Raw genomic sequence first — 15,802 nt, 5'->3', positions numbered from 1 at the left:
GCAGGAGCGAGACCTGAGACCCATCTCTGCAGAAAAACCCGTCCCTGCTGAAAACAGGAAAATTAGCCGGGGGCGAGAAGGGGGGTGTCGGGTGCCTGTAGTCCCAGCTACTCCGGAGGCTGAGGCAGGAGGATCGCTTAAACCCAGGAGTTTCAGGCAACTGTGAGTTAACCTGGTGTAGCAGAGACACTCTCAAGAAACCAAACCAAGTCCCAGGAAGTGATTTCCGGGCGGAGTGGGAGGGGCGGCTGATTTCCGGTCCAAGAGCCTGGGACGCTATTGCGCAAGCGCAGTTCGCACTTCGCTGTTTTTTTTTTTTCCCCTTCTCCCCTCCCCCCTCCCCCGAGCTGGAGGGGTCTTGAGGTGACAGCGCCTGCAACTGCGACTCCAGCAGGAGAAGAAGATGGGCAAGAGGAAGCTCGGACGACGGCGATCTTCACCCGGTGAGAAAGGGTCGGAGGAACACTGAGATATTGTCTCCTACCCTGGGCAAACGGGAGGCGCAGGCAGCGGCTGGGCTGCGGCTCCCAGCGGCCAGGGCCAGCTTGAGGGCGGGGGCTGGGGGTGGAGGGAGCGCGCACAATGGCAGCCTCTCCGGTCGCCCCCGCCCCTCGAGTCGGAGACCCGGTCGGAGCTGTCAGCTATCTCTCGGCAGCTCTTTCCTTTGACACCCCTTTCATTTTTTCCCTCCTCCCGCGAACACCCTCCTTGTGTCTCGTCGGCCTGCAGATGGTCCGGGTTGGCTTGCCACTCTGCTGCCACGCCTTCCTGATAATTCCACCAATGTTCAGTTTCATTTCTAGCTTCTTAGCGTCTGACCCCACTTTCTTTTATTCCTTCGTCTCCCTTCCCCTCTCCCCCACCCGGGCAGGTGGTAGCTGCAGCTCAGGAGGAAAGGTGGGGCTTGCTAGCTGACACTTCTTTCTTCAGATAAAAGCCTCCCCGTGTCTCTTTCTTCTGAACAGGCCGGCTTAATAGCCTTTTTCTTCTCCAGCCTCCGCCTGCATCTTCCAAAAGTGATTGCAGAGTTGAACAAAGGATTCGAAGCCGTTGCATTCGTTGTGTGTGTGGTTTTTTTTTTTTTATCTCAACATGTTTTTGTTTTTTGAAATTGCTGTAAGTTTTAAATGACCATCTCTACAGTTTTGCGTACTACGTCTTAGAAACGCGAAAGTGGAGTTACAAGACGTGAGATAGAACTCCTCCCAGTCAACAAATTTTCGTCATTTTCATACATTAAGGGTACCCCAAGGCCTGTAGAGGGAAGACAGAACCAAGACTGATAAGATTACAGTCCAGCACACTAACACTCAGTGAATCAATTATTTCATTTCATTTTTTCGTTTCTTATGATACCGTTTGTTTTTGTAGAGACAGTGTGAATTCTAAGTTTATTTAGTTTTGTCCTGTGCTGGTGTCATCTCAAACATTTTTCAGACTTAACTGCAAAGGAGAGTGACCCCCAGATCTTTGGGGACATTGTCTGAAGCAGTTGAAAATCTGAGATCCGGCCCAGGTGGTGGCTCACGCCTGTAATCCTAGCACACTGGGAGGCGGAGGTGAGTGGATCGCTTGAGCTCAGGAATTAGAGATCAGCCTGAGCAAGAGTGTCTCAAAAAAAAGAAAACCTGAAATCCCTTTTCATATGCAACTAATGTTAATCATTTTTTTGTGCGTGTCTATTCTAGGTTTAGTAGATATTCTTTTCCTTTGAAAGTGTATTTGGGCTGGGTGAGGTGGCTCACCCCTGAAATCCCAGCACTCTGGGAGACCAAGGGGAGTGGATCACCTGAGTTCGTGGGTTCCAGACCACCCTTAACCAAAGCAAGACATTGTCTCTAAAAATAGCTGGGCATTGTGGTGGGTGCCTTAGTCCCAGCTACTTGGGAGACTGAGGCAAGAGAATCACTGGAGCCCAAGAGTTTGAGGTTGCTGAGAGCTATGATGCCATGGCACTCTACCGAGGGTGACAAAGTGAGACTATCTCAAAAGAAAAGTATATGTGTTTGTGATACATATATATTTATACATATAAATATGCCTATGCCTCCAATAAGGTCAAGGTTTGTTTTAATAACTTCTCCCTAACCCCCAAAATTTTTGAGTAGAATTGATGCATTGGGAAAATGAGCAGTGTTTATCTGGTATCATTCACACACTTTCTAACACTGAACTTTAGGTGTAATCATACCTCAGTTTAAGATGTACAGCCTTTTTTCAAGAAATACTTTTCATCTTGCCTTAATATCTTTTCTTGGGGGAAGGTTAAGATATTAGCTTTGTACTTCAGCAAATCCCATCCCCTTTACCTGATTACATTTGATTTATTTATTACAGTTAGTGTGATATATGCAGTGGTAGGAAGTGAATTTAGAGAATAAAGCTGCTAAGACAGCTTAGCAGCTTAGCAGCTGTCTTTTTTGAGACAGAGTCTCACTTTGTCACCCTGGGTAGAGTGCTGTTATAGCTCACCTCAGCCTCAAACTCTTGGGCTCAAGCCGGCTCAAGACATTAATATTTCTTTTTTTTTTTATAGAGACAAAGTCTCACTTTATCACCCTCAGTAGAGTGCCATTGCATCACACAGCTCACAGCAACCTCCAACTCCTGGGCTCAGGCAATTCTCTTGCCTCAGCCTCCTGAGTAGCTGGGACTACAGGCGCGGGCCACAGCGCCTGGCTATGATTGTAGTTGTCATTGTTGTTTGGCAGGCCTGGGCTGGATTTGAACCCGCCAGCTCTGGTGTATGTGGCTGGTACCCTAGCGGCTGAGCTACAGCACTGAGGCAGGACATTGATATTTCTATTATGTCTTTAAAGAGGGTTTCTTTTTTCCTTTTTCCTGATGACCTTCCTTTTCAAGCTTTTTCTCCCTGAGATATGACACATAATAAACGTCATTCCCAATTCTTTTTTTTTGTAGAGACAGAGTCTCACTTTATCGCCCTCGGTAGAGTGCCATGGCATCACACAGCTCACAGCAACCTCCAACTCCTGGGCTGAAACGATTCTCTTGCCTCAGCCTCCTGAGCAGCTGGGACTACAGGCGCCCACCACAACGCCCAGCTATTTTTTGGTTTGCAGTTCGGCCGGGGCCGGGTTTTGAACCCGCCACCCTCGGTATATGGGGCCGGCGCCTTACCGACTGAGCCACAGGCGCCGCCCATCATTCCCAATTCTAATATTACCTAGTTATTCCTCAGTATGCCTCTAGATTTTAGATATGAATGTTAATTTTTAAGAATGCTGCTGCCTTTAAAAAATTTTTATTTTATTTTTTTTTGAGACAGAGTCTCACTTTGTCACCCTGGGTAGAGTGCTGTTATAGCTCACCTCAGCCTCAAACTCTTGGGCTCAAGCCGGCTCAAGTGATCCTGTTGCCTTAGCCTCCCAAGTAGCTGGGACTACAGGCACCTGCCATACACCTAGCTAATTTTAGAGACGGGGTCTTGCTCTTGCTGAGTCTGATCTCAAACTCCTGAGCTCAGGCAGTCCACCCCCTCAGCTTCCCAAAGTGCTAGGATTGCAGGAGTGAGCCACCTTGCTGGGTCCTGCTTCTTTTTTTTTCAGGCAGAGTCTTTGTCTGTCACCCTTGGTAGAGTGCCCTGGTATCAAAGTTCATAGCAACCTCAGACTTCTGGGATCAAGTGATCTTCTTGCCTCAGCCTCCTGAGTAGCTGGGACTATAGGTGTGCACCACCATACCCTGCTATTTTTTGAGTTGGGGTCTTGCTCTTGCTCAGGCTGATCTTGAACTCCTTAGCTCAAGTTATCTGCCTGCCTCAGCCTCCCAGAATGCGAGTGTTATAGCCACTAAGAATGCTACTTTTTAATAGTGTGTGTTTAATTTTCTCATAAAAGTTCTCAGAAATAAAACATCAGTTGGTTGAAAGATTCTGTGGATTCTGTGTAATGGTTATATGCACGCAGTTGCTGTTTCATTAGGAGTGTTACTAACTGGAACCCGAGTGAAATAACATTCATAATCATCAACATTTCATAAGTATGAAAAGAAGAATTTCATTAATAAAATAGGAAGAGGTATAAAGAAAGTGGATAGCAGTTGAAAGAAAACAAGACACAAAATTTGAAGTTTTGTGTGAGACTATACCAGGCTGCCCTGAACATTCTCCTGAACAAGAAAGAACCACAAATGTTTGCATAGTGTATTAGATAGTGTATCACTGAGGATTTTTTCAGTTGCAAGTAGCAGTAACCAATTCCAAGTAGTTTAAGCTGAACACAAAATGAGTATTTGTAACTCACATAGCTGATAACTGTAGCATGTTAAAAGCAGTAAAGTAGATGGAAATACAGATTAAAAAAAAAAGGCCTGGCGGGTTGCCCCTGTGGCTCAGTGAGTAGGGCGCCGGCCCCATATGCCGAGGGTGGTGGGTTCAAACCCGGCCCCGGCCAAACTGCAACCAAAAAATAGCCGGGCATTGTGGCGGGCGCCTGTAGTCCCAGCTACTCGGGAGGCTGAGGCAAGAGAATCGCGTAAGCCCAAGAGTTAGAGGTTGCTGTGAGCTGTGTGACGCCACGGCACTCTACCCGAGGGCGGTACAGTGAGACTCTGTCTCTACAAAAAAAAAATAAAATAAAATAAAGAATTCACCAAAGGCCCTTTTCAAGGCCATCTTTAAAAAAAAGAAAAAAAAGGCCTGGCACCAGAGATAATTTCATTAACAGTTGAATCAAATAATAAAGTATATTGGTACTCGGGAGGCTGAGGCAAGAGAATCGCTTAAGCCCAGGAGTTGGAGGTTGCTGTGAGCTGTGTGAGGCCACGGCACTCTACCGAGGGCCATAAAGTGAGACTCTGTCTCTACAAAAAAAATAAATAAATAAAATAAAGTATATTGGGGTAAGGGAGAGTGACCATTAAAATGATTAACAACAAAAATATAATTTAGATACATTAAGAGTCACAGATCACAATTTTCAAATGAATTTTTGAATTCAAAACAGGAAAGTTCAAGCAACCAGTTTTCAACTCATTGTTTCAGGTAACATCTTTGGAGATGTGTGTCACTTTAATTTGCAGTTAAGAAAATGTATTTTTTCGGATGGACACGGTGGCTCATGCCTGTAATCCCAGCACTCTGGGAGGCTGAGGCAGGTGGATTGCCTGAGCTCAGGAGTCGAGACCAGCCTGAGCAAGAGCAAACCCCCGTGTCTAAAAGTAGCTGGATGTGTGGCAGGTGCCTGTAGTTCCCAGCTACTTGGGAGGCTGAGGTAGGAGGATCACTTGAGCCCAAGAGTTTAAGGTTGCTGTGAGCTATGGCACCATGGAACTCTACTCAGGGTGACAAAGTGAGACTGTCTCTAAAAAAAAAGGAATATATAATTTTGAGCACTTGTGTCTAGGCACTGTGCTAAGAACTTTACAACTTTACAAACTTTTCTTTTTTCTTTCTTTCTTTCTTTTTTTTTTTTTGAGACAGAGCCTCAAGCTGTTGCCCTGGGTAGAGTGCTGTAGCATCATAGCTCACAGCAACCTCAAACTCCTGGGCTCAAGTGAGTCTCCTGTCTCCGCCTCCCAAGTAGCTGGGACTACAGGTGCCTGCCACAATGCCCGGCTATTTTTTGGTTGCAGCCGTCGTCGTTTGGCGGGCCGGGGCTGGATTCGAACCCACCAGCTCGGGTGTATGTGGCTGGTGCCTTAGCCGCTTGAGCCACAGGCGCCGAGCCAACTTTACAAACTTTTCATAAGGTGGTTATTATTTCTGACTTTCAGATGAGGAAACTGGGATTTAGGGAGAATAAGGAGATGTTAGCAATAGCTAGTAACAAGCAGCTGGTATTCAAATCTGGTTTTTCCAATTACAAAATCTGTGGTTTTATTATCATTTACCATTATAGTAAGTGAGCCTTGGAAAAAAGAAAAGATTCCACAGAAGAATAAGTGTGATAACTGTAGTTTAAAATATTTTTTGCTGCAAGATTTTTCAGGACCTTTGACATGTTATTGTACATTGTGCCTCTTCAAGAGAGTGACTGAGGATGCACTATTGCTCAAACTTGCTTAATTTTGAAACTTCTCCTTCCTTAGTTTCATCTTGAGGGATGAATCATTGTCTCATGATACATACCTTTTTTACATCTTTTGATAGGTCCAGGTGATATCTACTTTGTATTGGAAGTATAATGAATCATAATAGAGGTTCAAAATGAGAATCTTTTGAACCTCTGCATTATTTGGATGAATGGACTTGCCCATAGAATTAGTACGGAGTGAGAAAAGTCTTAAATCACATACAATTAATTTCAAAGTACAGAGATTAGCACTCTGGGAGTGAGACCCTGTCTACTAAAAATGAGCTCAAGAGTTTGAGGTTGCTCTGAGCTACTTTGTCAGGGCATGCTACTGAGGATGATAAAGTGAGATTCTGTCTAAAAGAAAAAAGTACAGAGATTGGTACTTAGGCAGGCAGACAAGGGATGTGATAAGTTTGGGAAGAAAGGGAGGAGAGGGAAGAAAGGGAGGAGAGGGAAAAAAATGTGACTGTTTCAGAGAGTTAAATAGTGTGAGGAGGGTGCTCAATTTGGCAATCTGGAGGTCACTTTTACAAGTGGTAAAAGTGGTTTTAGTAGAGCAGTAGACTAACGCCAGATTTCAGGAGGTGAGTGGTGGTGAGGAAATGAAGGCGGTAATAGCTGAGAAAATGACATGGAAAGGAAAGATCAAATTAGGTAGAAAGGTTTTTATTTTTATTTAAAAAATTTTAAAGGATATGAGAGACTTAAATCAGGTCAGGAAGGTGACCTGAGTAGGAAAGTGGCAGAGGCAAAGATTGACTATCTATCAGGTGGGAGATAATAATGGAGTAGGGTCCCAGAAGAAATGGAGGGTGGAATGAAAGAACACTTTGAAGAGACGGGGGAAGGGAGGGAAGTTGGATAAAGGTATCACAATCGTGGATTCTAAGTGAAACAGGAGGCAAGGTAATCTATTGAGAAAGAGACTTTTTTTTTTGAGACAGAGTCTCACACTGTCACCCTCAATAGAGTGCTGTGTGTTGCAGCTCACAGCAACCTCAAACTCTTGGGCTTAAGAGATTCTCTTGCCTCAGCCTCCCAAGTAGCTGGGACTATAGGCACCCGCCACAACGCCTGTCTATTTTTTTGTTGCAGCCCACCAGCCTCAGTGTATGTGGCTGGGGCTGTAACAACTGTGCTACAGGCGCCGAGCTGAAAGAGAGACTTAAATGGTATTGGGAGCTCAAAAAAAAGTAGAGTCGGATGTAAAATAGGGATGAATAAAAACTATTAAGTAATTTTGAAGTCAGATAAAATAAGTATGAGTTTGTAGTAGTTGTAGTTGCTGCAACTATGTGTGTTTCTTCAATGCTAAGCAGTACAAGATCAAGAATTTGGGAAAAAATGAGTTTAGTTTTACTTAAAGAGTATGCCAAGGAATTGGCAAAGAATGGATTCAGTGGGAGTGAGGAAGTTGGATCACAGGACAGTATGTTGTAGAATGAGAGGTTCACACTTGGAAGCCTTAGAAGTGAAACGGTTTCCCTTAAATACCTTCCTGAATATACTGCTGAAATGGGGATTATAGAATTTTGTTGGAGTAAATAAAGGTGGGTCCATTATTTTGAGTGAGTTAATTAATTAGACATTTAGTGCTTCTGAAATATGGTAAATTATTATTATTATTATTTTTTGGCCAGGGCAGGGTTTGAACCCGCCACCTCCGGCATATGGGACCGGCACCCTACTGCTTGAGCCACAGGCACCGCCCAGTAAATTATTTTTTTATACACTTTATTTTTATTTATTTTTTCAGAGACTGAGTCTTACTTTGTCGCCCTCGTTAGAGGGCTGTGGTGTCACAGCTCACAGCAAACTCGCTCTTGGGCTTAGGTGATTCTTTTGCCTCAGCCTCTGGAGTAGCTGGGATTACAGGTGCCTGCCACAATGCCCAGCCATTTTATTTTTGCAATTTGGCCGGGGTTGGGCTCGAACCTGCCACCCTCGGTATATGGGGCCAGTGCCCTACTCGCTGAGCCACAGGCACTGCCCAGAAATATGGTAAATTTTAATGCTAGGAAAACTATGAATGGAGTGTCAGAGTATTCTTGAAATGTTGGAGAGGATCTTGGGTCAGTACATGATAATCGTAGATAAGGGTAAGAGTACATCCAATCCATGGGAATTTTTTTTTTTTTTTTGAGACAGAGCCTCGAGCTGTCGCCCAGGGTAGAGTACTGTGATATCACAGCTCATGGCAACTTGCAACTCCTGGGCTCAAGCTATTCTCCTGCCTCCGCCTCCCAAGTAGCTGGGACTATAGGTGCCTGCTACAGTGCCCGGCTATTTTTTTGGTGGGGAGGTTGCAGCTGTCATTGTTGTTTGGTGGGCCCGGGCTGGATTCGAACCTGCCAGCTCAAGTGTATGTGGCTGGCGCTTTAGCCACTTGGGCCATAGACGCTGAGCCCAATCTATGGGAATTTTACAGGAAGAATTTTGCAATAAAGTAAGAATATTAACTGAAAATGGTGGTGGTGAGTGATTGTTACTTTCTATTCCTGTTTTGTAAATTGCAGAGGTTTTTCTTTTTTTTTTTGAGACAGAATCTCACTTTTGTTGCCCTTTGTAGAGTATCGTGGTGTCATATCTCATAGCAACTTAAAATTTTGGGCTCAAGTGATCCTCTTGCCTCAGCCTCTGGAGTAGCTGGGACTACAGGCACCCACCACAATGTCCAGCTATTTTTAGAGGTGGAGTTTTGCTCTTGTTCAAGCTGATCTGGAACTCCCGAGCTCAAGCATTCTGCTTGCCCCAGCCTCCCATAGTGCTAGGATTACATGTGTCAGCCACTGCACCCAGCATTTTTTTTTTTTTTAATGTGGCAGTCTTAACAAAGTAATGTAATCAATAAAAGGAATGAATTCAGTTGACCTAAAGTGGAATAAATGTTCAAAGAAAATACTAAGGAACTGGCTCGGCGCCCGTAGTACAGTGGTTACAGCGCTGGCCACATGCACCAAGCCTGGTGGGTTCAAAACTGGCCCTGGCCAGCTGGGCAACAATGACGACTGCAACAACAACAAAAAGCTGTCGGGGGCGGCGCCTGTGGCTCAGTGAGTAGGGCGCCGGCCCCATATGCCGAGGGTGGCGGGTTCAAACCCAGCCCCGGCCAAACTGCAACAACAACAAAAAAAATAGCCGGGCGTTGTGGCGGGTGCCTGTAGTCCCAGCTGCTCAGGAGGCTAAGGCAAGAGAATCGCGTAAGCCCAAGAGTTAGAGGTGGCTGTGAGCTGTGTGACACCACGGTACTCTACCCAAGGGCGGTACAGTGAGACTCTGTCTCTACAAAAAAAAACAAAAAAAAACTATCGGCTCAGCACCGGTAGCTCAGTGAGTAGGGTGCCAGCCACATATACTGAGGCTGGTGAGTTTGAGCCCAGCCCAGGACCGCTAAACAACAATGACAACTGCAACCAAAAAATAGCCTGGCATTGTGGTGGGTGCCTATAGTTCCAGCTTCTTGGGAGGCTGAGGCAAGAGAATTGCTTAAGCCCAGGAGTTGGAGGTTGCTGTGAGCTGTGATGCCACAGCACTCTATTGAGGGTGACATAGTGAGACTGTCTGAAAAAAATACTAAGAAGGGCGACACCTGTGGCTCAAAGGAATAGGGCACTGGCCCCATGTTCCGGAGGTGGCGGGTTCAAACCCAGCCCCAGCCAAAAAAAAAAACAAAAAAAACTGCAAAAAAAACCAAAACACTAAGAAATTGTATGGACTAGGGAAGAGGTAGAAAAGATGTAGATGAGAGGATAGAATTAAATTACATAAGGTGAGAGAATGAGAAGCTAATAGGCCATCAGGATTGGCATCTTGGGTGATGAATATGATCACTAAGCCTGATGATGGAAGGGAAGGCATTGATTACAGGGGCATGGTGACACAGAGACTGGATTATGGGTAAGATTGAGTAGCTCCAAAGAGCTAGACCAGAACTTTATTAAAGTGGTGCTGTCATAAATCTGCGTGCCAGATGGCTAACTCTAATTGGAGTTTTAAATAATTTAAGAATCTGGCTAATATGGGGTACTTCGTCCTTGTTTATGTGTGCTTGTAATGATAACTTATGCTTGTGTTGCACCTGGCACTGAAATGTCCTTCCACTCATTTGTGTCTAAAACGTATTCATTCTTTAAAGCCCAGTTCAGGTTTGCCTTTCCAAGAACAATCTAACTCAAATGTAAAAAAAGTTATGCCTATTTCTGAACTTTAATGGGTCTTTGTGACTCCTATGTGATCAGATTCCATCTATATTCTAGCTTCTTGAATTGTCTAATCTCTGCTGCTATACTATGAACTCTGTGACAGAGACTGTCTTATTCATCTTACCTTCCCATGGCATCCTACTGGTTAGGAGTACCACCTCTGGAATCAGACCAGTGATGGATCACCATGATGATGTTGGAGTTATTTGGATTCTTCAAACCTAAATTTTTTAATTTGTGAGATAGAAATAATAACATTACTGATTTCATACAGCTTTTGTAAGAATTAAATAAAATAATTTGTGTAAAGCACTTAGCATGGTACCTGGCAATGGTAATTACTATTATCTCAGATACATTTTTATGGAATAAATAAGCAGATGTTGATTGCACAAGGTACTTGGGAAAAGTTATGCTTTTTAATTTTTTGACTCACATATTTTGAATGAGAATAATTGGAAAGATTTTCCTATATGTAAATACTGGTATACTATAGTCTCTTGAAGAGTGATACTTTCATATAAAATATTGTAATAATATTTATTTTGCATTAACTGTATGTTAGACATACTGCATAATGCTAACTTCTTTGATATAGACTATCTTACTTTAATCTTTATTTTTTTACTTTAATCTTAACGATTGAAAAGGCAAGTATTCTCTGTGTTTTACAAATCAGAACTGAGGCTCAGAGAAGTTGCAACTAGTAAACCAAGACAAAAACTTAGATTGTCTAGGTTTAAAATATGTATTCTATCTGTATTATTATTATTATTTTGAGACAGAGTCTTAAGCTGTTGCCCTGGGTAGAGTGCCATGGCGTCATCATAGCTCACAGTAACCATAATAGCTCATAGCAGTTTCCAACTGTTGGGTTCAAGCGATCCTCTTGTCTCAGTTTTTCTATTTTTATTTATTTATTTATTTAGACAGAGTCTCACTATGTCACTCTCGGAAGGGTGCTGTGGCGTCACAGCTCACAGCAACCTCAAACTCTTGGGCTTAAGTGATTCTCTTGCCTCAGCTTCCCCAATAGCTAAGAGTACAGGTGACCACCACAACGCCCAGCTATCTTTTTGTTGTAGTTGTTATTGTTGTTTGGCAGGCCCCAGGCCGGGTTCGAATCCACCAGCCCCAGTGTATGTGGCTGGTGCCCTAGCTGCTGAGCTATAGGCGCCTAGCCAAGTTTTTCTATTTTTAGTAGAGATGAGGTCTCACTCTTGCTCAGGCTGGCCTGGAACTCATGAGGTCAGGCAGTCCACCTGCTTGGGGCTCCTAGAGTGCTAGGATTACAGGCATGAGCTACCAGGCTTAGCTTAAAATCTGTATTCTTGAACACAGTACAGTGCTATGCTAGACAGTCTGAAGTTGAGTAATATAATATGGTTATTAGATTACTCTAAACTTGACCTATTGTGAGATGGAACAACTGAATTATAAAAATCTCTAAAATTTTGGGAATTAACAGTAGTATTTTATTTTATTTTTTGAGACAGAGCCTCAAGCTGTCACCCTGGGTAGAGTGCTGTGGCATCACAGCTCACAGCAACCTCCAACTCCTGGGCTCAAGCAATTCTCCTGCCTCTGCCTCCCAAGTAGCTGGGACTACAGGCGCCCACCACAACACCTGGCTGTTTTTGGTTGCAGCCATCATTGTTGTTTGGCAGGCCTGGGCTGGATTCGAACACGCCAGCTCAGGTGTATGTGGCTGGTGCCTTAGCAGCTTGAGCCACAGGCGCTGAGCCTGTCATTTTATTTTTCAATTTAATTTAATTTAATTTTTTTTTCAGACAGAGTCTCAAGCTGTGGCCCTGGGTAGAGTACATGGCATCACAGTTCACAGCAACCTCAAACTCTTGGGCTTACGTGATTCTCCTGTCTCAGCCTCCCAAGCAGCTGGGACTACAGGTGCCTGCCACAATGCCCGGCTATTTTTTTTTTTGGTTGTCGTTGTTGCAGTTGTCATTGTTGTTTTAGCTGGCCTGGGATGCTGGGTTTGAACCCACTATCCTCTGTGTATATGTGGCCCTCGCTGTACCCATTGAACTATGATGCCACCTCCATTATCATTTTAATTAGCATTTCCTTAATATTGAATTGAGCACAATTGAGCACCTGTTCATATGTTTATTGGCCATGTGGATATTCTCTTTGTGAAGTACCTATTCAGAGTTTTTGTTCATCTTGAAGATTGGGTTGTGCTGCCTTTTCTTTGAGGAGAGTTTTTTTTTTTTCAGAGACAGAGTCTCACTTTATCACCCTTGGTAGACTGCCAGGGCATCACAGCTCAAAGCAACCTCCAACTCCTGGGCTTAGGTGATTGTCTTGCCTCAGCCTCCCGAATAGCTGGTACCACGGGTGCCTGCCTGCCACAATACCCGGCTTTTTTTTGTTGCAGTTTGGCCGGGGCTGGGTTTGAACCCACCACCCTCGGTATATGGGGCTGGCACCCTACCCACAGAGCCACAAGTGCTGCCCCTACCATTTATTTTTATTATGAATGTGTTGTATTACAGTAGACTATAAATTCCAAGGTAGATAGCTTGGATTTTTGTCTAATTTTTTTCACTCACTGCCTCTCACAGTGCCATGCACATGATAGACATTAAATATTTGCTGATTGAAAGAAATAATTCATAAAAAATCCACAGGAAGTCTGAAAAATGTTGTAGAGTAAAAAATTAAGCTATTCTTAGATGCATAACATTCTTAGATACAGATACATCATAAAACTGGAAGTGTTTTTTATTTTGCTTTGTTTTCTGAGACAGATTTTTACTCTGTCTCCTAGGCTAGAGTATGTAATCAAATTGCTGGGCACTAGTGATTTTCTGGCCTCAGCTTCCTGAATAGTGTGCCATCCCCCTATATCTGACTGGGTTTTCTATTTTTTTTGTTTACACAGAGTCTGTGTTGCTCAGACACAGTAGTATTTGAACTCCTGACCTTAAGCAATCCTCCCTTCTCAACCTCTCAAAGGTGGTGATTACAGGCATGAATTCACCAGGCCAGGCCTCGAAAATGTTTTTGTAAAATATTACCAAATTTTGATTTTGCCTGCTCTCTGCTCCCTGCCATCATAAGAATTTATCCTTTCAGATGATTCTACTAGGTGTAAGGTCTTTTATCAAGAAATTTCTGTTCAATTCTTAGAGCCAGTTTCCCTCATTTTTTAATTGTCATTTTACATATATTGTTTACTGGGGACATTTTTGTAACTTTTTTTGACCTTTTCATTTATCTCTTCTGTTTCTTTCTTTCTTTCTTTTTTTTTTTTTGTAGAGACAGAGTCTCACTTTATGGCCCTTGGTAGAGTGCCGTGGCCTCACACAGCTCACAGCAACTTCCAACTCCTGGGCCTAAGCGATTCTCTTGCCTCAGCCTCCCGAGTAGCTGGGACTACAGGCGCCCGCCACAATGCCCGGCTATTTTTTGGTTGCAGTTTGGCCGGGGCTGGGTTTGAACCTGCCATCCTCGGTATATGGGGCCGGCGCCCTACCGACTGAGCCACAGACGCCACCCTTCTTTTTTTTTTTTTTTTGAGACAGAACCTCAAGCTGTTGTCCTGGGTAGAGTGCTGTGGCATCACAGCTCACAGCAACCTCCAACTCCTGGGCTCAAGCGATTCTCCTTCCTCTGCCTCCCAAGTAACTGGGACTACAGGCACCTGCCACAACACCTGGCTATTTTTTGGTTGCAGCCATCATTGTTGTTTGGTGGGCCTAGGGCTGGATTTGAACCTGCCAGCTCAGGTGTATGTGGCTGGCGCCTTAGCCGCTTGAACCACAGGTGCCGAGCCAATCTCTTCTGTTTCTATAAAATGTTATCAGTATAATGTCTAAATCTGACATGAGGTTACTTAAAACAGGGGATGGATGTGAAATGGTCTCTGATTAAATTGTTTGTTTTATTTAGAGTTTAAATTATAATTTTTACCATGTCTTTTGTTTTTGTAGAAATTGTCACAGAAGGAAAAAGGAAAAAGTCTTCACAGTCTGACTTATCAGAGGTATGCATTAGTTTTGCTTTTAACCCATTATCTTTGGCATTACTGATATTGAAAGTATTTTTCTTTTTGTCTTTTTAATAAAAATTTAATGAAAATACTATAAAACTTTAATCATTGTTTTTGGGAGATAATATATTCTAATTCACTGAAAGCTAACCAGGAAACCCTTTCTGGGACCAGCCTTGTTTAAATTATTATAAGATGTATTACAGTCTCCATTTTAGATTTTATTTAAAATATAACTTAGCATTGTTTTGATGATTGAATATATTATAGTGCCTCATGCTCGTTCATTAATAACACCACAGATGGAGTAAAAAAAAAAAAAAAGAAAATTTTACATTACCAGTATAAATACTATCATATCTTGTTTTAAATATCTTGGTATTGACTACTACTACTTTTCTGTTTAATCAGTCCAGTGAAGTGAAATGCTCTGCTTTAAGCTATTGTATCCTTCATGCAATTTATCTGAAATTCCACCATTATAATTCATATTATTGAGATAGTTTCTTTCTTTCTTTCTTTTTTTTTTTTTGAGACAGAATCTCACTCTGTCACCCTGGGTAGAATGCTGTGACATCATCATAGCTCACAGCAACCTCAAACTCTTGGGCTCAAGTGATCTTCTTGCCTCTGCCTCCCAAGTAGCTGGGACTATAGGTGCCTATTACAACGTGTCTAGCTAATTTTCCAATTTTTAGTAGAGATAAGGTCTTGCTCTTACTGAGATTGGTCTCAAACTCCTGAACTCAAGCGATCCACCTATCTCAGTCTCCGAAAATGCTAAGACTATAGGCCTGAGCCACCATGCCTGGCTTACATGTCTCTTTCTGATTTTTAGATGTGCTCTGGTATTTAAATTTTTTTTTTTTTTTTTATTTATAGGGAACTTAAGACTAATGGAAAAGTTATAGAAATTGCACTAAGTTCTTATATATCTGTCACTCAGATTCTCTTAATGTTAATATTTTATATAACTATTGAATGATTATAAAAATAAGAAATTAATATTGGTACAATACTTTAAACTATAGATATCATTCAGATTTCTTTTTCTTTCTTTTTTTTTTTTTTTTATTGTTGGGGATTCATTGAGGGTACAATAAGCCAGGTTACACTGATTGCAATTGTTAGGTAAAGTCCCTCTTGCAATCATGTCTCGCCTCCATAAAGTGTGACACACACCAAGGCCCCACCCACCTCCCTCCTTCCCTTTTTCTGTTTTCCTCCCCATAACCATAATTGTCATTAATTGTCCTCATATCAAAATTGAGTACATAGGATTCATGCTTCTCCATTCTTGTGATGCTTTACTAAGAATAATGTCTTCCACGTCCATCCAGGTTAATACGAAGGATGTAAAGTCTCCATTTTTTTTAATGGCTGAATAGTATTCCATGGTATACATATACCACAGCTTGTTAATCCATTCCTGGGTTGGTGGGCATTTAGGCTGTTTCCACATTTTGGCGATTGTAAATTGAGCTGCAATAAACAGTCTAGTACAAGTGTCCTTATGATAAAAGGATTTCTTTCCTTCTGGGTAGATG

General features: G+C 42.8%; 1 protein-coding gene across 6 annotated transcripts in view; it reads left to right on the top strand.

Annotated features, from left to right (window-relative positions):
• The first annotated feature begins 315 nt into the window (after window positions 1-315).
• Window positions 316-15,802, top strand: part of SENP7 (SUMO specific peptidase 7) — a 183,558-nt gene continuing 168,071 nt past the window's right edge. For all 6 annotated transcript variants that reach the window (XM_053565518.1, XM_053565522.1, XM_053565521.1 and 3 more), the window contains exons 1-2: window positions 316-443; window positions 14,197-14,249. In XM_053565518.1, coding sequence (XP_053421493.1) covers window positions 404-443; window positions 14,197-14,249 — 93 coding nt within the window. In that variant the 5' untranslated portion in view covers window positions 316-403. The remainder of the gene's footprint in view (window positions 444-14,196; window positions 14,250-15,802) is intronic.

Source organism: Nycticebus coucang, chromosome 16 (genome assembly GCF_027406575.1).
Source record: "Nycticebus coucang isolate mNycCou1 chromosome 16, mNycCou1.pri, whole genome shotgun sequence".
NCBI classification, from domain to species: Eukaryota; Metazoa; Chordata; class Mammalia; order Primates; family Lorisidae; genus Nycticebus; species Nycticebus coucang.
The sequence above is the reverse complement of the archived record's forward strand: the minus strand, read 5'-3'. Positions and strand labels throughout refer to the sequence as shown.